This window comes from Agelaius tricolor, unplaced genomic scaffold, assembly GCF_023055355.1.
Source record: "Agelaius tricolor isolate 1412-34295 unplaced genomic scaffold, bAgeTri1.0.p SCAF_54, whole genome shotgun sequence".
Lineage (NCBI taxonomy): Eukaryota > Metazoa > Chordata > Aves > Passeriformes > Icteridae > Agelaius > Agelaius tricolor.
Genome location: NW_027269314.1, coordinates 1,499,685 through 1,522,635, shown reverse-complemented (window position 1 = coordinate 1,522,635; position 22,951 = coordinate 1,499,685). Strand labels below are relative to the sequence as shown.

General features: G+C 51.8%; 1 protein-coding gene across 3 annotated transcripts in view; it reads left to right on the top strand.

Moving 5' to 3' along the window:
- Window positions 1-22,951, top strand: part of EXOC6B (exocyst complex component 6B) — a 312,471-nt gene that overhangs the window by 195,860 nt on the left and 93,660 nt on the right. For 2 of the 3 annotated variants that reach the window (XR_011684023.1, XM_071455766.1), the window contains exons 12-19: window positions 2,420-2,491; window positions 3,379-3,476; window positions 4,215-4,320; window positions 5,206-5,315; window positions 9,312-9,423; window positions 10,980-11,114; window positions 12,948-13,127; window positions 19,625-19,654. Coding sequence is in view for 2 of the 3 variants with exons in the window: in XM_071455766.1 (XP_071311867.1) it covers window positions 2,420-2,491; window positions 3,379-3,476; window positions 4,215-4,320; window positions 5,206-5,315; window positions 9,312-9,423; window positions 10,980-11,114; window positions 12,948-13,127; window positions 19,625-19,654 (843 nt within the window). In the remaining variant the exon portion in view is untranslated. The remainder of the gene's footprint in view (window positions 1-2,419; window positions 2,492-3,378; window positions 3,477-4,214; window positions 4,321-5,205; window positions 5,316-9,311; window positions 9,424-10,979; window positions 11,115-12,947; window positions 13,128-19,624; window positions 19,655-22,951) is intronic. The other variant, XM_071455767.1, reaches the window with a different exon arrangement.

The following is a 22,951-nucleotide window of genomic DNA, read 5'->3' as shown; positions in this document are numbered from 1 at the left end:
ATCATCTTGATCCCTTAAATTTCATGGCTGAAAAATGGGCTGGAAATGGGCTAAAAATGGGCTGAAAATAGGCTGAGAAATGGGCTGAAAACCCAAATCCAGAGAGACAGAACCCCAGGAGAGAGGCAGGAGCATCTTGGGTGAAAATATGGGAAGAGAAGGACACGGATCTCTCTGATGAACCTGGATCTCTCTTGGATGAGGGACCCCAGAAGATTCCTGGTGTTCTCCATCCCCATCCAGGTGACTGGAAAGTTGAATTTTCCCAAAAAACTGGGGGCTAAAGCATCTTTTTGGCACATATGATCAGAGAATCCAAGAGTGGTTTCGATTGGAGGGGACCTTAGAGATCACTTTGATCCCGTAAATTTCACAGCTGTAAATGTGCTGAGAAATGGGCTGAAAAAATGGCTGGAAATAGGCTGAAAATACCAAATCCAGAGAGACAGAACCCCAGGAGAGATCAAGGGTGAAAATACGGGAAGAGAAGGACATGGATCTCCCTGATGAACCTGGATCTCTCTGGGATGAGGGACCCCAGAAGGTTCCTGGTGTTCTCCATCCCCATCCAGGGATTTGAAAATTGATTTTTCCCAAAAAACTGGGGGCTAAAGCATCTTTTTGGCACATATGATCAGACAATCCCAGAGTGGTTTGGGTTGGAAGGGACCATAGAGATCACCTTGATCCCGTAAATTTGGTGGCTGTGAAAGTGCTGAGAAATGGGCTGGAAAATGGGCTGGAAATAGGCTGAGAAATGGGCTGAAAACCCAAATCCAGAGAGACAGAACCCCAGGAGAGATCATGGGTGAAAATATGGGAAGAGAAGGACACGGATCTCCCTGATGAACCTGGATCTCTCTGGGATGAGGGACCCCAGAAGGTTCCTGGTGTTCCTCATCCCCATCCATCCAGGTGAAAGAAAAGAGAAAGTTGATTTTTCCCAAGAAACTGAGGGGGAAAGGGGGAAACTTTTTGGCACATATGATCAGAGAATCCCAGAGTGGTTTGGGTTGGAAGGGACCTTAGAGATCATCTTGATCCCTTAAATTTTGTGGCTGTGAAAGTGCTGAGAAATGGGCTGAAAAACCAAATCCAGAGAGACAGAACCCCAGGAGAGAGGCAGGAGCACCTTGGGTGAAAATATGGGAAGAGAAGGACACGGATCTCTGTGGGATGAGGGACCCCAGAAGGTTCCTGGTGTTCTCCATCCCCATCCAGGTGACTGCAGAGCCTCCTCCTTCCCCCCCAGCTCCTGTGCTGCCAGGGGGGATAAACACCAACCCCCCCAGCTGCAAACCTGTGTTTGTTTTTGTTTCAAGTGGGATTTTCTCGGAGCTGGCAGCAGGAGGCTGAGGCAGGCCCGGCCACGGGGTTTTTTTGGTGTTCCCAGCTTTGTTACCACTCAGGTTGTTTCAAGTGGTGCCAAAGGGAACGCACGGAGTGGCTGCCAGGGGAGGCTTTTTCAGCAATCACAAAACATTCCCTGCTTTCCCAACCCCTGTGGCCACCACCATTTATTTGCCCTGAGCACTCCCAGTTCAACCAGTGCCCTGCATCCCAAAAACTGGGATCTGAGGGAGGGTCTCACCTTGCTGAGGCCATTTGGGTCCTTCCAAAGCAGACAAATTTATCCCTGGATTTTCCTCCTCGCCGCAGACGGGGACATCTTTAATCACTGGTGATGCTTCAGGGCATTATCTTTCTTCCTGACTCTCCTTTTTGGACAGGGAGATGGAAAACGTGTGTCTCCCAGCCCTTCCCTCTGATTAATGGAGCTGTTCCTCCTGGAGTTTCCAGCGAGCTTTAAATCCCACTCCCTTTCCAGCCTGGGATCGCTGATTCTATATTTGGGCAGCCTCTGTCTCAAACTCCACATTTTTCAGCACATTTTTGGCTGCTCTTGGGAAGCCCAGGGGGGGACTGGGGCTGCTCTGGGGACACTGAGCTGTGTCTGGGGGGTTTGGAGCGGGATAAATCCCCGTGCTGGAGCTGGAATCCAGCATGTTTTTCCCTCAGCCTGGCTGAGATGCTTCATTACCGTCAGACACAACACAGTAAATATTAAATGAGAGGCAAATGAAATGAGAGGTAAATATTAAATGTCACCCCGTCCCATGGTGACAACACCATGGGAGCCATCTCCTCTCGCTGCCCAGCAGCTCCTGGGCAGTTTTAGACACACCTCAGGTATCTCTGGGGCAGCCCAGAGCCTTCTCCAGCCCGGGGAGCAGAGCCTTGTCAGCCTTATCACCCTTATCAGCATTATCACCCTTATCAGCATTATCACCCTTATCAGCCCTGCCCCGTGCATCCCTCGCTGCTCCTGGGCAGGGTTGATCAGAGCCCTGGTGGCACAGAGGGCTCAGGGCAGGGTTTGGGCTGTGCCAGGCAGTCACAGCCATGTTTTCCTCTCCAGTCCTACTGCTCTGACCCCAGCCTGGTGTTGGACCTGAAGAACCTCATTGTGCTCTTTGCTGACACGCTGCAGGTACGTGGGGCTCTCCTGGTGCTCCCAGAGCTCCAGCAGGGCTTTGGTGCCTGGGCTGGGCTGGCCAAGCTCCTTTCTTGGCATTTCTTGGCCAAAAAAATGCTAGAATTTATTTGGCATTTCTGGATGACCTGAGGGACAGCCTGGTTTGGTCTGTGCAAGGACCAAGCTTGGCCACCTCAGCCTGGGACAGCTCTGGGTGCTGCTCCCTTGGTCAATCACCCCCTGAGCCCCTCCAGCTGCACCAGGAGTGGTGCTAGAACAGGATTTACCCCTGTTAAATACAGACAGTGATCCCCAGCTGCACCAGAGGAGGGTTTGCCCCTGTTAAATACAGACAATGATCCCCAGGGGTGGTGCTAGAACAGGATTTGCCCCTGTTAAATACAGAAAAGGAGCCCCAGCTGCACCAGGGATGGTGCTGGAGGAGGATTTGCCCCTGTTAAATACAGGCAGTGATCCTCAGCTGCATCAGAGGAGGGTTTGCCCCTGTTAAACACAGACAGTGATCCCCAGGGGTGGTGCTAGAAGAGGATTTACTTCTGTTAAATACAGACAATGAGCCCCAGCTGCACCAGGGATGGTGCTGGAGGAGGATTTGCCCCTTTTAAATACAGAAAAGGAGTCCCAGCTGCACCAGAGGAGGGTTTGCCCCTGTTAGATACAGACAATGGTGCCCAGGGGTGGTGCTGGAGGAGGATTTGCCCCTGTTAAATACAGAAAAGGAGCCCCAGCTGCACCAGAGGAGGATTTGCCCCTGTTAGATACAGACAATGATCCCCAGCTGCACCAGGGGTGGTGCTGGAGGAGGATTTGCCCCTGTTAAATACAGACAGCAATGCCCAGCTGCCTGCTGGGGGTTTCATTCCCTTGCTGCTGCTCTGCAGGGCTATGGCTTCCCCGTGAACCAGCTCTTTGACATGCTGCTGGAGATCCAGGACCAGTACAGCGAGACCCTGCTGAAGAAATGGGCTGGGGTCTTCAGGTGAGAGGCTCCAAAAGAACCTCCTGGCACTGACACAAAGGAACCTCCCTCACTGAGGGGTTCTGGCCTCTCTGTGGGAGTTTTTGAGGGGTTAATGGTAGAATCATGGAATGGGTTGGGTGGGAAGGGGCCTTAAAGCCCATCCAGGGCCGCCCCTGCCATGGAGCTGCTGGAATAAATCCAGAGGAGACCCCGGAGCTGTTCCAGGGCTGGAGCCAGGCTGGGAGAGCTGGGAATGTTCCCCTGGAGAAGGGAAAACTGCAGGGAATCCTCAGAGTCCCTGCAGGGGCTCCAGGAGAGCTGCAGAGGGGCTGGGGACAAGGCCTGCAGGGACAGGAGCCAGGGAATGGCTCCCACTGGGAAAGGGGAGATTGGGCTGGGATCTTGGCAAGGAATTCCTGCCTGGGCTGGAATTCCCAGATTTGCTGGGGCTGCCCCTGGATCCCTGGCAGTGCCCAAGGCCAGGCTGGATCCTCCTGGGACAGTGGGAGGTGTCCCTGCCCATGGATGGGGTGGCACTGGGTGGGATTTAAGGTCCTTTCCCACCCAAACCATTCCATGGTTCTGTGCCCTTGCTCCATCCCCAAGCTGTGGCTGCTTTGGGATATCCCTGGCTGCTGCCGCAGGAATTTGGGATCCCACCTTAGCCTGGCACCAGCCTCTGGGAATCTCCTGGCCCAGCAGGAAAACTTCCCCCTCACATTTGTCTCCCTGACTCTTCTTTTCTTCTCCTCCCAGAAATATCCTTGACTCGGATAACTACAGCCCCATCCTGGTGTCAAATGAAGAAGTTTATAGGAAAATCGTTGGGCAGTTCCCATTCCAGGATGCTGAACTTGAAAAGGTGAATCTTGGAATGGGGAGAATGGCCTGGCCTGGCCTGGCCTGGCTGCTGGGGCAGGAGAACCTCACACCCTTTGTGGGCATTGACAGGATTAAAAAAGAAACCCAAATCACCCCCCCAACCTAAATAAACAATGAAAGAGAAAGGAAAGTAATGGGAAAGAACAAATATTGCTCCCATGGGATGCATTTCTCCTGGTGTGCATGAGGGAAGTGGGATTTGTGTTCCTCTCAGAGTGTTCTGTCACACAGGTAGAAAAATCCACTTCCACTGGCATTTTATTCCCATTTTATGGACCCAGGGATTGACCTTTGTTGGTTTTTGTCTCATATTTAGAGAAAAAGAGCCCAAAAATGTGATGGTTCTTGGCCTTTGCACGAGCGTGTGCTTGGAAAACCAAAGTGTATCTAGATGTCCCCTAGATCCTAAATCCACACCTGGCAGGCAGCAAATCCAACCCTGGTGATCCCAGTCAGGGGTTCAGATTTCTGTGTCTTGCCCCAAAATTCAGTCCTGGGGTTCAGCTTCTCCCTGCACCTCCCAGCTCGGAGCGCTGGGGTTGAAAACTGGGAAAATCTGGTGTTGGAAAATCTGTTTGCTCCTGGTTTTTGGGGTCGTTGGGCAGCACCTGGGGGAGGTGAGCAGGAAAACACCTTGTGCATGGTGGAGGAGGAGTTCCAGGTGTTCCCAAGGAGGGAGGGGAAGGGAGTTGGGAGAGGGAATGGCCCCAAAGCCCCCCTGCTCCATTTGTGGTTATCAGCTCTCCCCCTCGGCTGTAGTGTTGATAAAATCCAGGATAAATCCCAGAATTGCTTTGCCTCCCTGGGAGACCTCTCCTTGCTGTCCCTGCCCTCCCTCTGGAGCTGTTCTCCCCCTGTTTTCCAGCAACCCTTCCCAAAGAAGTTCCCCTTCTCGGAGTTCGTGCCCAAGGTTTACAGCCAGATCAAGGAGTTCATCTACGCCTGCCTCAAGTTCTCCGAGGACCTGCACCTCAGGTGGGAAACGTGCCCTCAGAGAGCTCAGCTGAAGTAAAACATGGGGCCTGTCCAGGCTGGAAGTGGCTCTGGAGCAGTGGGATTTTGGCTGGCCACGTCTGCCCCTGCAGGGGGAGATCCCAGGATGGTTTGGGTTGGGAGGAGCTTTGGGGATCGTCTCCAAACCCATCACAGGGACACCTTCCACAGTGCTCCAAGCCTCCTCCAGCCTGGCCCTGGACACTTGCCGGGAATTCCACACTCCCAGGACAATCCCAGTTGGGGCTGTTTCCTCTGAGATGTTTCTGCATCATTCTTTTGATAAATAAATGAACGTGGGTGTCTGGAGAGAGGCTGTGGTGGCCACTCGTCACCGGGGCCTGCTGGAACATCTCTGATCCCCCCAGGCCTCCCCTCACTGCTCCCCAAGGAATGGGAATCCCGTGGTTCCATGGAAGTGTTGTCAGGAAGACTCTGAGGGTTGGATTTTTGGTCAGGAACGAGTTTCAGCTGCTGGTTTCGTGCTTTTGTTGTTCTTGTTTCTTCAGCGAGTTTATATACAAATAATGTGATTTTTTTTTTTTTTTTAACCTGAAAAATATTCCATGTGTTTACCCTCCCTGCTCCATCCCAGGGTGCTTTGATGCTCGTTTCACCCATGTGTACGTGTGCGAGACTGAAAACCAGCAGGGTCTGCCAGGAACTGAGAGCTGGGGCTTTGCCTTTGCATCAGCAGCATTCACAGCTTGGGAGAGGCTTAGAAACGCAGGACAAGGGCTTGGCTGAAGGGATTCATCCTCCTTCCCTTCCCTGGGCCAACACGAGGCTGGATTGGGGTGGGGGCAGTTCCACCTCCTTGGGAGCTTCATATCCTGGCCATGACCTGACCCTGGAGCTGCTGGAGAGAGCCCAGAGGAGGCCCCGGAGCTGCTGCAGGGCTGGAGCCCCTCTGCTCTGGAGCCAGGCTGGCAGAGCTGGGAATGTTGCCCTGGAGAAGGGAAGGCTCCAGGCAGAGCTCAGAGCCCCTGGCAGGGCCTGCAGGGGCTCCAGGAGAGCTGCAGAGGGGCTGGGGACAAGGCCTGCAGGGACAGGAGCCAGGGAATGGCTCCCACTGGGAAAGGGGAGATTGGGCTGGGATCTTGGCAAGGAATTCCTGCCTGGGCTGGGATTCCCAGATTTGCTGGGGCTGCCCCTGGATCCCTGGCAGTGCCCAGGGCCAGGTTGGATCCACCAGGGACAGTGGGATGTGTCCCTGGAGTTGGATCCAAATGGGATTTAAGGTCCCTTCCATCCCAACCCCATCCCCTGTGCCCCATGGCTGCTGTGGAGCTGGGACAGTTCTGGGAACTCAGTGGCTGTTCCAGTGCCTGCCCCAGGCTCTCCAGGGTTTTCCAGCTCTCCTTGGAGCCAGGAATGCCAATTTGGAGAGCCCCTTTCCCTGCAGGTTGCTCTGGGAGCTCAGGAGTTTCTCCCCAATGTTCCACCCCATCCTTGCAGTGGTGGCAGCTTCTCCTCCTCCTGGTGGCTCCCAGGGCCCCTCTCCCTTCCCAGAGCCCATTCCCTGTGGGTGCTGCTCCCCATGGCCGGGGTGATTGGCCCTGGCAGGGCAGGGAGCAGAGGTGTCCCCGTGGGTCCCTCCTGGGGCTCTCTCTGCACCCATCATTAAAATTCCTTTCCACATTGGATTTTCCAGCCCTTTCGGAGCAGCGAGGGGGAGGGGAGCCCCAGCTCCCGCTCTCAGAGCCAAACATTTGGAATATTTCTCTGCAAACCCCTGTTGACACTTTCTTCATTTCACCCTGACAGCTTGAATTAGGTTTTATTAGGAAGCTTGGCTACAAAGCCGGCAGCGAGTTCCCTTTTCTCCTCCCTTTCTTTTTTCCCCTGGCCCTGTCATTTACGGAGCACCCCGGAGTGCTGGGGGTCAGCCCGTCACTCACAGGGGCCTGGAGGTCACTGCAGCTGCCACAGGATCCGGGACAGGAGCTGTCATTATCCCAGACAGTTCCCTTCAAGCCTTTTCCTGCACAGCACAGCCCGTGGCAGAAAGTGGAGCTCCCATTTTATGGGGTTTTTTTTTTTTTTTTCTCCCCTCCCCTAATTATTTTGTTAAAGCAGCTCCTTGTATTTGTTGGATGGGAGGGTTCTCCTTGATGTGGGAGTTGTTTCACTTGAGGAAAGTTTGGAGCCCCGGGTGGGTTTGTAGGGCTTGGAGTTTTTGTTATTGGCACTATTAATTGGATTGGAGCAGGAAAATTTCCTTTATCTCCTCAGCACTTTCTCCTTTTTACATGGTGAGTTCATCAGGTTGTCTTTAAAGGTACCCTCTTGTTTTTTCCAGTGGAATTTCCCCCTTGGAAATAGGGAATATCTGTGGAAAACAGTGGGTGCAAGGGTGATCAGCTCTAATCCACCAAGGCTTCGTTTGGGTTGGGTTTATTGCAAACAAAGCCCCAAACCTGGAAGAACTTGGGATACAAAGTGCAGGGACACCTCCCCCTGTCCCAGGGTGCTCCAAACCCCAGTGTCCAGCCTGGCCTTGGACACTGCCAGGGACCCAGGGGCAGCCACAGCAAATCTGGGAATTCTATCCCAGGGCCTCACTGCCCTCCTAGTCTGGAATTCCTTGCTAAGATCCCATCCAAGCCATTCCCACCCCCCTGCTTGCAGCATCCCAACACCCCCCACCTTTCTCCCGGGATAACTTCAAGGTTGGCTTTTGTTTCCCACGTCAATCCCAGCTCTGTGACGTGGCCCCTCTGTCAGGTGGAGCAGGAGAAGGAGCCAAAGGTCAGGGGCTCGATTTACCGGGAGGATCAGAGTTCCTGCCCAGCCTTCCCGATGGGAATTCCCTCTCCTGCCCCTCCTGCAGGAGACAATTCCCATTCCTGTCAGGGCTAATGCAGAGCCAAGCACAGATCCAAGGAGCCTCTGGCAGGGGGGGTTGGCAAAACCTCCTGGAGAAGGGAGAGGTGGCACCATGAGCACCTGGGAGAGGCTGATCCCCCAAATTCCAACAGTGCTGCTGCTCCAGACACCTGGGAAAGGGCAGGAATGGGGTGCAGGAGCTTCCAGTCTGGTGTTACAGGGCTGGAGCCAGGCTGGCAGAGCTGGGAATGTTCCCCTGGAGAAGGGAAAAATCCAGGGAATCCTCAGAGTCCCTAAAGAGGCTCCAGGAGAGCTGGAGAGGGGCTGGGGACAAGGCCTGCAGGGACAGGAGCCAGGGAATGGCTCCCACTGGGAAAGGGGAGATTGGGCTGGGATCTTGGCAAGGAATTCCTGCCTGGGCTGGAATTCCCAGATTTGCTGGGGCTGCCCCTGGATCCCTAGCAGTGCCCGAGGCCAGGTTGGACATTGGGGCTTGGATCCACCTGGGATAGTGGGAGGTGTCCCTGCCCATGGATGGGATTTAAGGTCCCTTCCAACCCAAACCACTCTGGGATTCTGGAGATTGAGCTGTGCTGTGCTGGGGAGTCCCTGTGTGGAAATCCAGGGATCATTGGTACTGTGCCCTTCTAAACCCATTCCCTGTGACCTTGCTCACTCCTGCAGTTTTTCCAGTTTCCTTTTAAGATCCCTTCCAACCTGAGCATTCCATGGTTCTGTAATTTTGTCTCAAAGCCCAGAAAAGGCTGAGAGGGGAATTTTGGGGAGTTTGGTTTGGGGTTTCACCGTTGGAGTTCTTTTCCCTTTTACTGAACATGCAACCCCCAGTGTTGAGGGTAGGGTTGTGCTGATGCCATGGGTGGCCCTTCCTTAGGCTGGACCAGCTCCTCTTGGATTGGAGCCTGAGGAATTTGGGATCTGCAGGTGTTAATTCACTTTTCCTTCTGAAACATGGATAAAAAGGCTTAAATTGTTGTATTTTGATGCATTTCAAACATCAGTTCCTGTGAGCCCTGCAGGGCTGCTCAGGGGTGAGGCAGGGGAGAGGTGGGAAGGAGGACGAGGAGAATTCCCAGGGGTTTTCTTTCCATGGAGCATCTTTCAAATTCCTCTTTAAATTTTACTTTGTAGCTCCACGGAAGTCGATGACATGATCAGAAAATCCACAAATCTGCTGCTGACCCGGACCCTGAGCAACTGTTTACAGAATGTCATCAAGAGGAAAAACGTTGGACTGACAGAGGTGGGATGTGGATTCCCTTGGGAATGGAGCCGCAGGGAATGGCTTCCCTCTGCCCGAAGGCAGGGATGGATGGGATCTTGGGAAAGAATTCCTGGGTGAGGGACTGAGCTGGAATTCCCAGGTTTGCTGGGGCTGCCCCTGGATCCCTGGCAGTGTCCAAGGCCAGGTCGGACACTGGGGCTTGGATCCACCTGGGATAGCAGGAGGTGTTGGGGTTGGAATTAGATCATCTGTGAGGTCCCTTCCAAGCCAAACCATTCCTGGATTGTGTGATTCCAGGGCAGGGTAACAGGAGGTCCTTTGGAACTCCCTCAAGCACCTTTGGAGGTGCTGGTTTGGAGCATTCCATGAAATATTTGCCTGGAAAACTGCTCAGAGTTGTTGTACAAAGCGAGGAACTTTAGCTGGTGGGAAAGTGAAGAGGTTTCTTTGCTATTGGCTGTGAATTTTGCTCTTTACATTTTGGGCAATGCTACAAATATGAGTTAAAGTCAGAGGACTTCAGGGAGGACCAGAGAGGATCCAAGAGGGAAATGTGAGGGGATGGGAGAGCAATCCTCGTTTTAAGGTGATGTTTGAGTGGATTCAGCACATTGCTCCAGCACAAACCCTAATTTGGGATTTTCTTTCTGTGGTCCATTCTCTTTTTTTGTACAAAATCATGTTCCTGATGATTTTAATCCATGTAAATCTGCAGGTCTCCTGGACAGGTGGGACCTCTGAGAGTTAAACAAGGTGTTACTAATTGCTGGTATTAAACAAGGAGTTACTAATTGTTTACTTAATTATTGCTGCCTTGCATCGTGTCACCCAAGGCTTTCCCTTCCCAACTTCTCATTTCTCCCAGACATCCCGCAGCTTCTCTGGACACCCTGTTCCACTTCTGCACCTTTCCAGTGTCTCTTCTCCTTCCCCATGTCCAGGCTGAGCCTCCCAGGGTGTCACCAGCACCAGTGCTGGGATCTTTGAGGTGTCACTTCCCAGTTTCTGCACCTGCACCTTTGAAATTGCTGATGAATCCAACCTCCTTCAGATCTGGGAGCGTTTCCAAGCCCTTCCTGCACGGGAGGTGGCTGCAGACAGCCCCACCACGCTCCAGCAGTGAAATGACACCAACCCAGGGCGTTCTGCTGCCCCGGGGGCTGGCAGGGATCTGCTCACCCCACACCTGCCAGAGCCAAACCTCGTGGTTCCTTTGTTCAGGGCCCCTGTGATGCTGCTCTGTGTCACTCAAGTTCGGGTTATTTTTTGGGTTCAGTGGCAGCCAGGAGCCTCCTGATGTGTCCTGGCAGTTTTTTTTGGGGAGCCCTGAGTGACAGCTCAATGTAGGAAAGTCCTTGAAAAGAAAAAAATCACCTCCCGTGGTATTAGTGGCTGTCATGGGAAATACTTCCCCTCCAAAATTATCTTGGATTTAGGTGTTGTTAAAGGAGGTGAGACTGGAGCCCGTAGCAAAGCCCGGGGTGTTTGCACAGTGTCAGCATTGCATGGAACTGGCATCCCTTCCCCTGGCACAGCCCTGGCAGCGGGGCTGAAACCCTTCTCTGCCTTCCCAGCTGGTGCAGATCATCATCAACACCACCCACCTGGAGAAATCCTGCAAGTTCCTGGAGGAGTTCATCACCAACATCACCAACGTGCTGCCTGAGACCGTGCACACCACCAAGCTCTACGGGACCACCACCTTCAAGGTGAGCTCTCCAGGACCACCACCACCACCTTCAGGATCCCACCCCTGGGTGGGTGCTGGGAGGGATCTGCTCAGGAGGCCTCAGGGCCAGCTGGGCTGAGCCCAAGGATAATTCTGGCCTATTCTGGGGAGGTTGCGCCATCGCTTTGGGTTTGTCCTTCGGAGCGTTGCTCCTGTCGAGATCGTGGGAGGTTTTGTCCTTAATTTACAGTGCTAATTAGCTAAAGGATTAAGGAGATCTTAAACAAAAGCCTGATGTTTCTTATTTAAATAAATCCTCGCTTTGCTGTTGGAATGCTGTGTCATGGACACCAGGTTCCTCTTCCACCCAGGAGGAAGATTTCCAGAATTTGTATTTTTCCATCTTCCCACTCCTTTTAGCATTATCCCCTAAAAATCAGGGCTGACAGGAACTCCCAGAGTTCCCAACCTTTAAATCCCACTCCAGGAGTGCTTTATATGGGATCTGGTTGGGTCGAGTGTGGGGTGTCCTGTAGAGATCCAGAGGTGGGAACAGCAGGAATGGGTTTGGTGGGGCTTTGCCTTGGGGTGACTCAGTCTTGTGTCCCCAGGGAAGTCCATCCTGGGTTTATCCACCTGTCTGACCTGAAGCTCAATGTCCTGCCCTTGTTCTGGCAGGGAGGCTCCTGAACCCCAGCCCTGTGCTGGGTTTGGTGGGGTTTCCATAGGGGGTGTTCCTCTCCCACCTCAGAATCACGGGATATTCTGAGCTGTAGGGATCATCAGCTCTGGAACTCCCCATCCAGGGGTTGAACACCACCTTGGTGTCATCCGCACCAGGATCCCTCCCCTGGAGCCAGTCTCTCCTCCATCTCCTCTGGATCTGTCCTCAGGTCACGTCAGGGGCAGATTCCAGCTTGGTGCTGCCCACCACAGCCCAGTGGTCCCTGTCCCACCAGCCTGAGGGTGCAGCAGCCTCGTGGTGGCTGCCCTGAGCTTTAGGGTTGTGTCAAATCCCAGTCTAAAGGTTGGGTGAAGCTCCCACCCCTTAAGAGGATGGTGTGAAGCCCCCATCCCATGGAGGATTTCAGTGATGTGGAGCCCCCATCTCATGGGGTCTCAGTGATGTGGAGCCCCCATCCCACACAGAGTCCTGGTGGTGTGGAACTCTCATCCCATGTGGGGTCTCTGTGGTGTGAAGCCCTCATCCCAGATAGGATCTCAGTGGTGTGGAGCCCCCATGCCATGTAGGATTTTGCTGGTTTGAGGCCCCCATCTCATATAGGATTTTGGTTGTGTAAAGCCCCTATCCTATGTAGGATTTTGGTGGTGTGTGGAGCCTCCATCCCATGTAGGATTTTTCTTCTTTGGAGCCTCCATCCCATGTAGGATTTTTCTTCTTTGGAGCCTCCATCCCATGCAAGGTTTTGGAGGTGGTGTGGGGCCCCCATCCCATGTGGGGTCTCGGTGGTGTGGGGCCCCCATCCCATGTGGGGTCTCGGTGGTGTGGGGCCCCCATCCCACGTGGGGTCTCGGTGGTGTGGGGCCCCCATCCCACGTGGGGTCTCGGTGGTGTGGGGCCCCCATCCCACGTGGGGTCTCGGTGGTGTGGGGCCCCCATCCCACGTGGGATTTTTGGTGGTGTGGAGCCCCCATCCCACGTGGGATTTTTGGTGGTGTGGAGCCCCCATCCCACGTGGGATTTTGGTGGTGTGGAGCCCCCATCCCACGTGGGATTTTGGTGGTGTGGAGCCCCCATCCCACGTGGGATTTTGGTGGTGTGGAGCCCCCATGCCATGTGGGATTTTGCTGGTTTGGAGCCCCCATCCCCTGTAGGATTTTGCCCCCATCCCACGTCCTGCCTCATTCCCAGGACGCCCGGCACGCCGCCGAGGAGGAGATCTACACCAACCTGAACCAGAAGATCGACCAGTTCCTGCAGCTGGCTGACTACGACTGGATGGCCCCGGAGCCGGGCAGCCGGGCCAGCGAGTACCTGGTGGATCTGATCGGCTTCCTGCGCAGCACCTTCGCCGTGTTCACCCACCTCCCGGTGAGCCCGCCCTCCCTCTGCTCCCTCCTCCTGTGGGAGCTCAGACCTCACGGGCTGTGCTGGAAACGGGGTCTGGGGATGTGGGGAAAAAAATCTGTTTTTAAAAGGAGGGTGTGATGGTGTTCACAGGGGTTCTTGGATGAGGGAAGAGACGAGAATGTTGACTCCATGTTTCAGAAGGCTTGATTTATTATTTTATTATATATATTACATTAAAACTATACTAAAAGAGTAGAAGAAAAGGTTTCATCAGAAAGCTAGCTAAGCTAAGAATAGAATCAGAAAGAATGATAACAAAGGCTCTGTCTCAGACAGAGAGTCTGAGCCAGCTGACTGTGATTGGCCATTAATTACAAACATCCAACATGGGCCAATCCCAGATGCACCTGTTGCATTCTACAGCAGCAGATAACCATTGGTTACATTTTGTTCCTGAGGCCTCTCAGCTTCTCAGGAGGAAAAATCCTAAGGAAAGGATTTTTCATAAAAGATGTCTGCGGCAGAAGGGGTTTCACATGTCGCCACAAGCTCTGGGCTTCAGGACTCTCCCAATTATTTGCAAGTCTAGTTTTGTGGGATTGAGGCTCTCTCCCAGCCCACCATGTATCAGCAGGGTTGTAATTTATTCCACACCTGTATTTCAGACACTTTAACTTGCAGTTAATGCCCATCCAGGATTCTTTTTCCCAAAATCCAGCCTGTGGATGCATTACTGGAACTACAGCTGCGTTTCCAAGTGTTTGTCAAGTCCCTGATGTGTCCCATCCCAATATTGCTTCCTTGGAAGGCACCATATGTTTCTTTCTTCTCTCTGCTGTCTAAAGTCCCTGTGTTTATGCTGCTGTTGCCATCAGAAATGTGCTTTATGCTGCTTTTTGCAGTTGGCTGAGTGGTGTCTCATTGGTAGGAAAAATCTAATCACCAGGGAGATTCCTTTTTTACTCCAGCAGCTTTTTTCCCTCCTTTTAATGGGATTTGTTTTGAGCTGTGTGGATACACTCTTGGGAGGATCAGCAGGTATTTTGAAACAGCAAATCCCCTGAACTCTGTGGTTGTTCTAAAAGCAATTTTAGATCTTTCTTCCTTTACAAAACTGGGATTTATTTGCTGCTTTCACGAGCTGGGAATAAACAGGAAGGGGAGATTTAATATTCCCCAGTGGCAGCTTCCTTCATTCTGTTTATGCCCTGGGATTCTCCTCTGGAAGGAGGTCCCACCCTCCTGTTTTGGGAGGTGTCACACCCCCAAACTGTGCTGGCTCATGTCTCTGGGCATCCCCATCCCAGCAGGAAGATCTGGTAGCAGGGGGAGCTCTGGCTGATTTACTGGGGGGGAGAAATCCCCAAAAGGGGACTGGAAGTGGCTTCCCTGCTCCTCTGCACCTGTGTGGAGAAGAAGTGGCTTCCTCAGCTCTGTTATCAGTGGGACAAACTGGTAAATAAACTGATAAATGAGCAGTGAGGTGGGGAGGACTTGGATCCATCTCCCCAGCCAGGTTTGTCCCTAATGTCCCCAGGCAGGTGTCCTGTGGCAGGTGCCTTCCAAAGCCAGGAGATGCTGGAAATTGCCGAATTTCTCCTTAAAAAAAGGAGCTGTGGGTTGGTTTAGCACCTGGAGGCTTCCACCCATCACGCTGGGGATACTCAGGAGCCAGTAATGGAATTTGACAGGGAGATTGGTCTCTGCAGCAGAGCATGAAGCAGCAGAGATGAGCTGGGGGGGGGATGCCCACAGTGATTTATGAGGTGGGCCAGGAGTGATTTATCTTCCTTAAATATTAATGTTTCCTTTTGGAGCCAGTCAGGGTTGGTTTGGAGGCTGGGAGGACTTGAATTGGTCTAAAAAGCACCAGGACAGATCAAGGCAGCCTTTTGTCTTGCAGAACTGGGTTAGAAAAGCCCCAGCTGAGGAGAAGTTTGGGTTTGCTGGGCAGCCCCTGAGCTCCAGAGCCTCCCCAAAGCCTGGGGAGACAAGGAAGGCACCTTAGCCTGGTTTGGGCAGCCTTAGGTCTGGGTCAAAGCTTTGTGGGAGCTGCAGGTTTGGGACTTTTAAATATTGATTGGAGTTTTTTCCCTTATGTTCGTGATGGATCACCCAAATTGTGGGTGAGAGCAAGCCAGGAAGGACCAGGCTGCATCCCAAAGGCCTCCACATCCTTTGGTGTCAAGGTTTTTCATCCTTGTAGGGTTCAGGGAATTTTTTCCAGTGGCTGATTTAGGAGCACACTGAAGTTCCTGGGATTTGCTACTGAAATGCAGGAGATAAAGGTGTTGTCCAAAGCCACGAAAAAAATGATGGAGGTGTTTGTAAAAGCACCAAAAATGTGAGATGAGCATCAGTTGGGGATGGAAGGAGTGAGAGGGTGAAGGAACATTCCCAAAAAGAGTCAATTCCAGCTCTAGTAGGAAATTCAGGATTCTGGGGACAAGGTGGAGCTGATCCAAACCCATCCCAATCCATCAGCACGAGAGCTGGGATTGGAAATAAAGCAGGACAGTTTTGGGTCTAAGAGGAGCTGCTGCCCTGTTTGAGATGAGTTTTCAGCCTGGTCCCATAAAATCCAGGATTTCCACACTGCCAGTAGCTCCAGAACTGTGCCCAAACCTGGGGTGAGGTGTCCTTGGAACACCTTCATTCCTGTTCTCCTGCCTGGTTTGGCAATGCCCCCATCCTCCAGAGCTGATTCCTGTTGAATTTATGGGATTTTGGCAATGAAAAGTGTTCCCCTGGTGTTGGAAGGTGCAGATTTGTTGCTCTCCCTGCCGTTTGTCCCAGCTGCAAGGACAGCTCCACCTGCCCATCAGGGAACCTCAGCCCAGGCATGTCGGGGCTCCTGGGCTAAAATTCCACCTCCAAAAAGCCCCATCAGGGAAAAAAAACGGAACCCAAAGTCCTGAGGCTGCAGAAATGCACCGTGACAGGGCTGAGTAATCCCATTGTCCTGACAAGGCTGCAGGAAAACCTCTGTGGGGTCACGGCTCCTGCTGGCCCCAGGACAGCTCAAGTGGCCCTGGAAGGTCCTTGGGACTCAGCTTTGGAGAGGGGCTGAAGAGGAGCTGAAAGGAATCTGAGCTGGGATTCAGGATTAGGGTTTATGTTTCCCTCTTTAGGCTGTATTTTTCCTGTGTTTCTTGGGAATCCCAGAATTTTTGAACAGTTTGGGTTGGGAGGGTCCCTTGAAGGTCACCTGCTCCAAGCCCCTGCAGTAAGCAGGGACATCTTCAACTGCATCAGGTTCTCCAGAGCCATGGCCTTGGATCTTTCCAGGGATGAGGCTTCCACCATTTCCCTGGGCACCCAGCAAAAATAACCCAAAATTGTGACTGCTGGATTGGCCTAAAGTCTCTTTTTTTAGTCTCTTTTTCTAGGCCTCAAGCAGGAATTTCGGCCTCAAATCTCTCCTTTGGAGTAGGCATTGTGGGAGATGATGGACACCACTTGATTGGGGGAATTCTTGGAATTTAATTGCGTGTTGTACTTCTCTGGGGAGACATCTTCAATTGGATCAAGTCCACAGCCATGGCATTGGATTTTTCCAGGGATGAGGCCTCCACCACCTCTGTGGGCACCTAGTTCAAGCAGCAAAACTGACCCAGAACAAAATCCTGATTCATAAGCTAAAGGGTCTCTGTTTTCTCTGGAGGTCAAGCAGGAATGTGAGTCCCTAATTATTCCCTTGGAGTAGGCATTGTGGGAGATGATGGAAAGTGGGAATTGCTGGGATTTATTTGCACGTAGCATTTTTCTGGGGGACATCTTCAACTGGATCAAGCTGTCCACAGCCATGGCCTTGGATTTTTCCAGAGATGAGTCCTTGACACCCTCTGTGATGACCTGGCAAAAAAACCCCAAAAATAATCCCAAAATCCTGGCTGGTATAGCGGCCTAAAGAGCCTCCCCTTTTTCCAGGCCTTGCAATCCCAGTTTTTTTTTTTTCTTTGGAGTAGGCATTGTGGGAGATGATGAAAACCAGTTGATTTTGGGAATTCCTGGGATTTATTTGCATTTTGTACTTCTCTGGGGAGACATCTTCAACTGGATCAAGTTGTCCAGAGCCATGGCATTGGATTTTTCCAGGGATGAGGCCTCCACCACCTCTGTGGGCACCTAGTTCAAGCAGCAAAACTGACCCAGCCCAAAATCTGGATACATAAGCTAAAGAGTCTCCATTTTCTCTGGAGCTCAAGCAGGAATGTGAGTCCCTAATTATTCCCTTGGAGTAGGCATTGTGGGAGATGATGGAAACTGGGAATTGCTGGGATTTATTTGCACGTAGCATTTTTCTGGGGGACATCTTCAACTGGATCAAGCCATGACCTTGGATTTTTCCAGAGATGAGGCCTCGACACCCTCTGTGGTGACCTGGCAAAAAACCCCCAAAAATAATCCCAAAATCCTGGCTGGTACAGCGGCCTAAAGAGCCTTCCCTTTTTCCAGGCCTTGCAATCCCTTTTTTTTTTTTTCCTTTAGAGTAGGGATTGTGGGAGATGATGGAAACCAGTTGATTTTGGGAATTCCTGGAATTTATTTGCACGTTGCAGTTTTCTGGGGGACGCTGAGCCCTCACCAGTGCCGTGGGGACAGCATGTGCCGGGGGGCAGGAAAAGTTCACGGAGAACTTCCCGGGGTTTTGGTGCATGCCAGTGCTGCATGAAACGGTCATGGTGGTTTGGAGCCACAATTCCAGAATGCTCCACTAAGTGCCCAAAAATGTCTCCGAGCAAATAAAACGCTGATGGGAATCAAAGCATAATTAACATTTGGCTCCCAAGGCCGCCCTCTTCCTGCGTTAACCAGGGAGAGTCGGTTCCTGCTGCTGCTGCTGCTGTGGAGCTCATTAATATGGGATGCTCGGGTCTCCTTTAAAAGAAAAACCTCTTTTTTTAAGGGTAAAAAAAAAATATTTTAGTGCAAAAAGTATTTTAGGCCTTAAAAAAAAAAAAAACCCAACAAAAAAAGGTGGTTTCTGGTTTTCAGCAAGCAAAGGGCCACAGCCTCCAAAAATGAACATTTCCAGCCTAAGACTTTGCAAAGAATGACTGAAAAAGCCTTTTGTCTTTGATGGCTGATTGTTGTTTTTATTTCTTGTTGGACAAGTTAATGTAAATGGCATTGACAGGGCTACTCCAAACACACTGATTTGTTGACATTAAGCTCCTCAGAGATGGAGGGTTGTGTCAACACCTCCCCTGAACTGTCAGGTTAACAAAGCAAGGATGTTTTCTTGGGGGAGGGGAGCGGGGCTGGGGGAAGGGGGGGGTGTTTTGTTTTTATTTTCAGTTTCCTTTAATCCTCTGTTAGTCTTGTATCTCGATAACCTCCTTTGGAAGGGAATCAGGGCAGGTCAAGAGGTGAGGCTGACCTGGGAAGGGGAAGCAATCTTTCAGCGATCCAACAAATCCAACCTCTGCCGCTGAGCGCTTTAGTGTGAACCCTCTGCAGAGGGAATTTTTTTTTTTCCCTATTTTTTTTTTCCCCTTTTCTGCTTATTTTTGCCAGATGGCAGGCACAGATTTCAGCTGGAGCCGTGATGGTTTTTTGCCTTCTCTTGGCATCTCTTCCCCCTTGCAAACGAACGGCCCCGGCAGCTCTTGCTCTGGTAGAAAGAGCTTTGCAAGTGTTTATTTTCTTTCCAAAGAGAACGATTGCCTGTGTTTTTATTTGAAAAGTCAAATCCCTCTGGAATATTTATAAGCCAAGGCCCTGTGCATGGAAGCGAAATGCCATGAACTTTGCACCAACCACAGCCTCGGCCGCCTTGGGAGGGACCCAAGTGGAAAATAACCATCAGGAAAACATCTCAGGAGCACCAGAGTCACCTCTGGGTTTGCACAAGTCCAGTCTGTGCTTAAATAACTCCCCTGGCCCTTGGAAGAGCTGAGCAAGCCCTGCTGGAGCTGATCCCAGCTGTCACTCCCAGGGTTTGACATCCATCACCTCTTGCAGGTGGGATTGTTGAGGAGCAGGGATGGGGATGTGCAGAGCAGACAGGAGAGATGGAAAGGGACAAGGAGAGGAGGGACAGGAGCCAAGGAATGGCTTCCACTGGGAAAGGGGAGATTGGGCTGGGATCTTGGCAAGGAATTCCTGGCTGGGAGGGTGGGCAGGGGCTGGGCTGGAATTCCCAGATTTGCTGTGGCTGCTCCTGGATCCCTGGCAGTGCCCAAGGCCAGGTTGGACATTGGGGCTTGGAGCCACCTGGGATAGTGGGATATGTTTGGATCAGGATGATCTTTAAGATCCCTCCAGCCCAACCCATTCCAGCAATCTGTGATAGAATGACACCAAAACTCCTCTTGTGGTACTTTATTCTCCTCTTCCCCCTCCTCCCAGGAGCCCCCATTTTCTTTCCCAATCCTTTGCCGATGTCGGAGCTGCCATTGGAGCACTGGGGGGTTGTGGGCACCTCTGATGACCTTTGGGCTCCTTTCTGCCTTTGTCCTGTTGCTCTGCTCTGTTCTGCCTTTGACCCTGACCTGCTGTGTTGTCCTCTGTAGGGGCGGGTGGATGTCCACTCCACCATGTCGGTGAGTACCGGACGCTGCGTCCTGCGCCTTGGCTCTGCTCCGCTCACACCTCCAGGCTCAGGGGGGAACTGAACCAGAAAAGGTCCCTTGTGTCAGCCAGGGGGAAAGGAAAAGATGGATTGAAAGTTGAGATCGATGGGATAAATAATTCTGGGATAAATCAGAGACCAAAGGAAAGGGTTTCCTTCCCAATGGGTCACTAAATTGTTGGGTTTAGTGAATTGAAGTGGCTCCTTTTATCACCCTGGAATACCTGCATCTGCAGGGAATTAGGGGGAATGCCTGATATTAGGGAAACCTGGATGAGATTCTCACATTCTGCTCCAAAGAGAAAAGATGTTTGTAAAATCCATGTTCCTTGTTTGGAGAAATTCCCCATGGGAATTCCAGCTGGAAATTCCTCCCGGTTTGAGGGATTGGATCACTAAGCTCAGACTGGAGGGGAAGTGTCCAAAGCCAGGCTGGATGGGGCTTGGAGCAACCTGGGATGGATGGTGGAAGGTGTCCCTGCCATGGCAGGGGGTGGAACTGGATCATCTTTAAGGTCCCTTCCATCCCAAACCACTCTGTGATTCCATGGTTTTCTCCAGAAAATAATGTGGATTCCTGACACGTGCCATCTCCCAGTTTGGATTTGGCCAATTAGCACCAAAGTAAAGCCAAGGAGACTTTTCAGACCTTCTTTCTGGTTCAGCAACCCCCTGTGATTGTTGTCATCTCTGCTTGTTCCATGTGCAGGAGGAAAACCCACGGCATTTCCAGGGATGGATGGCAAACAAAGTGCTCTGCAGCCACCTTGTTTCCTCTATTCCCACTGGCTGCAAACCCAGGCCCATGGGAGCAAAACCCACCTGCGAATTCTGTGGGGTTGTCACACTCAGAGCCTGGACCCTGCTTCTGCTTTCCAGCCTTTATTCCCTGCTCTTCATGGGAATCCTGACCGATATTCCCTGCTCCAGTGGGATGCTTGTGCCCCTTTCCCTGGAAACCGAGCCTGGCAAAGCCTGGACTATTTGCAGGCTCCAGGCACCTGGGGGGGTTTCTAAGTCAACACTGAGGCCTCAAATCAACAGCAGCTCCTGGAGAGAGGGAGCCTCGTTAAAGCAATCCCAGGCTGGCTCCCATCAAAGCCAGGATGCTCCAGGCATTCCCTGCAGCCAGGGGATTCCAGGAGCGGTGTTGGATGTCAGGCATCCCCCGTGCTGTCCTCAGGGCATAGCCCAAGAGGGAGAGATGCAAAAAGCCCTTTTCCCTGTGGCTTTTCCAGGCTTGGAGCTGTTTAGAAGCCAGATGTATTTATTTCTTTAATTGGATCCAGTGCCTAGACAGCTCTGGAGTCAGCTTCCTATGGAGATGGGGGCATTACTTTCATTAAGGTAAATCAATGGAAAATAATACCTGGAGCTCCCCTGGAAAGGGTCAGGGATGGAGTAATCCCTTTATATGGAGGGGCTTTGCCAGCCCACTCTTAGTCAGGCTTGTTCTTAACGGCAACAAATCCCAGTTTTCCTTCCTTTTATCCCTCCTAATTTTCTGTTCTCTGCCTTGTTGGGATTAATTGGCGGGAATAAATCATGGAAGAGGAGGAAAAATAAAAATGGGATCGTGCAAAGTAGCAGGACAAAGGAGGAGTTTTAGCAGAGTTAATTTGTCTGGTGGGAAGTTGTTGTGGCTAATCCTGGAAGTTTAAAAGGTAAAAAAAAAGCAGGAATTGGACATGGACAGGCCATGAGCAGCATCCAGAATCTTCCTTGTCTGGGGCTTTCCACTCTAGAGGTGATCCAAGTCTTTTAGGGGATTGCATGGCCTGAATGAATGTTCAGCAAAATTCCTGTAAAGCAGGGATGCCTTGAAGGGGAGAGGATGGACTGGTGGCTGGAGCAGCCCATTCCTGGTTTCCCAAGTGCCTCCAGAATCCCAAATATTTGTCAGGATTGAGCGGTCAAAGCAGGAGCTGGTGGTGCTTTAAAGCAAGGAGCAGAGTGTCCAAATCCCATGGATTTGGTAGTGCTGGATGGGGCAGGCTGACCCCTGATTAACCTGGGAGCTCTCTAAACTTGAGTCTGGCTAAGCCAGGTTATCTGGAATTCCAAGGTTTCCTTGTTCCTTGTCTGCTTTCAGCAGTTGGAAAATTAATGGAAGCCAAAACGCCCAATGCCATAAATCCTTTAAACCAGGGCATGCTTCCTTAGGGATTGTTCCCTCTGTGGAGTCACCTCAGCATGGTTGGCTTGGAATTTTGTTTTCCAAACTGGGATTGAGGAAGGTGTTGGATGCTTTCTCTTGCCTGCACCTCCATCCCTAAGAAATGTGGGACATAGGGAATCTGGCAGCCAAAATTCCAGCCCTGGTGTGTGTGGAATCCAAACGTGCCTTCTCCTTCCTGCTCCAGAGCCTCAGCCTGGACCTTCCGAAAATCCTGCCAGGAGATAAAGTTTGGGTTGGGATTCTACCCTTTAGGAAATTTAGGGGAAATCATAGGATTTGCAATTTCCTGCTTTCCTCTTGTTTCATCCAAGGGTCTCCTTAAGTTGGGAATGTGGAAAGGGACATCCATGAACAGCTTCCAAAGGTCTCCACACCTTCCTTAACCCATCCACAGGAGGAGCCCCAGCTGCCCTGGAAGGGCCCAAACCTTTGGGGGGGTCCCTGTGCAGGGGACACTTGAGCTGAGGGTGCCCAGAGAAGTTGGGTGCTCAGGATGGAGCCACCAGCCATGGCTGATGCCACCAGCGCGGGTGACGATGATTTTGTGACCGTCACAGGGTCCCTTTCCAGAAATGCTTTCCCTGGATCTTACAGCTTTGGGTAGATGGAATGGCAGGAGTGGGAAAAACTTCTCAAAGTGCAGTTCCCTATGGAATTCTCATCGTCCTCTGGAGTTTTTTGTTGGGTTTCATGAAGGGCAAGAAATCAGGAGAACCCGATGGGTTAATTGAAAACCAGTCACTAATTCCTACAGCTTTCCCCATCTCTGTGTTTCATCCATCTTCTGCCTGGTTTTTAGCTCTAACACCTCAATTTTGAAATGGAAGTTTAAGCTATGATTCAGTTTTTGGGAAAAGACAAAAATGAGCTGAAGGTTCGTACGCTGCTCCTGTCGGTCACTCGGCTCTGCTTGGAAAGACCTCCTGGACTGAGCTTTGCTGGCTCATGGAGCAGCAATGGAGTGGATGGGTTGGGATTTTTCCTTGGAGCTCATCCTTTTTTCCAGTCTGTTCAACATCTGGGCCGCAGTGGGGCAGTGGTTGCGTCTCCTCCGGGCCCCGCGCGTCACCCCGGTGTGCCGAGCCTTCC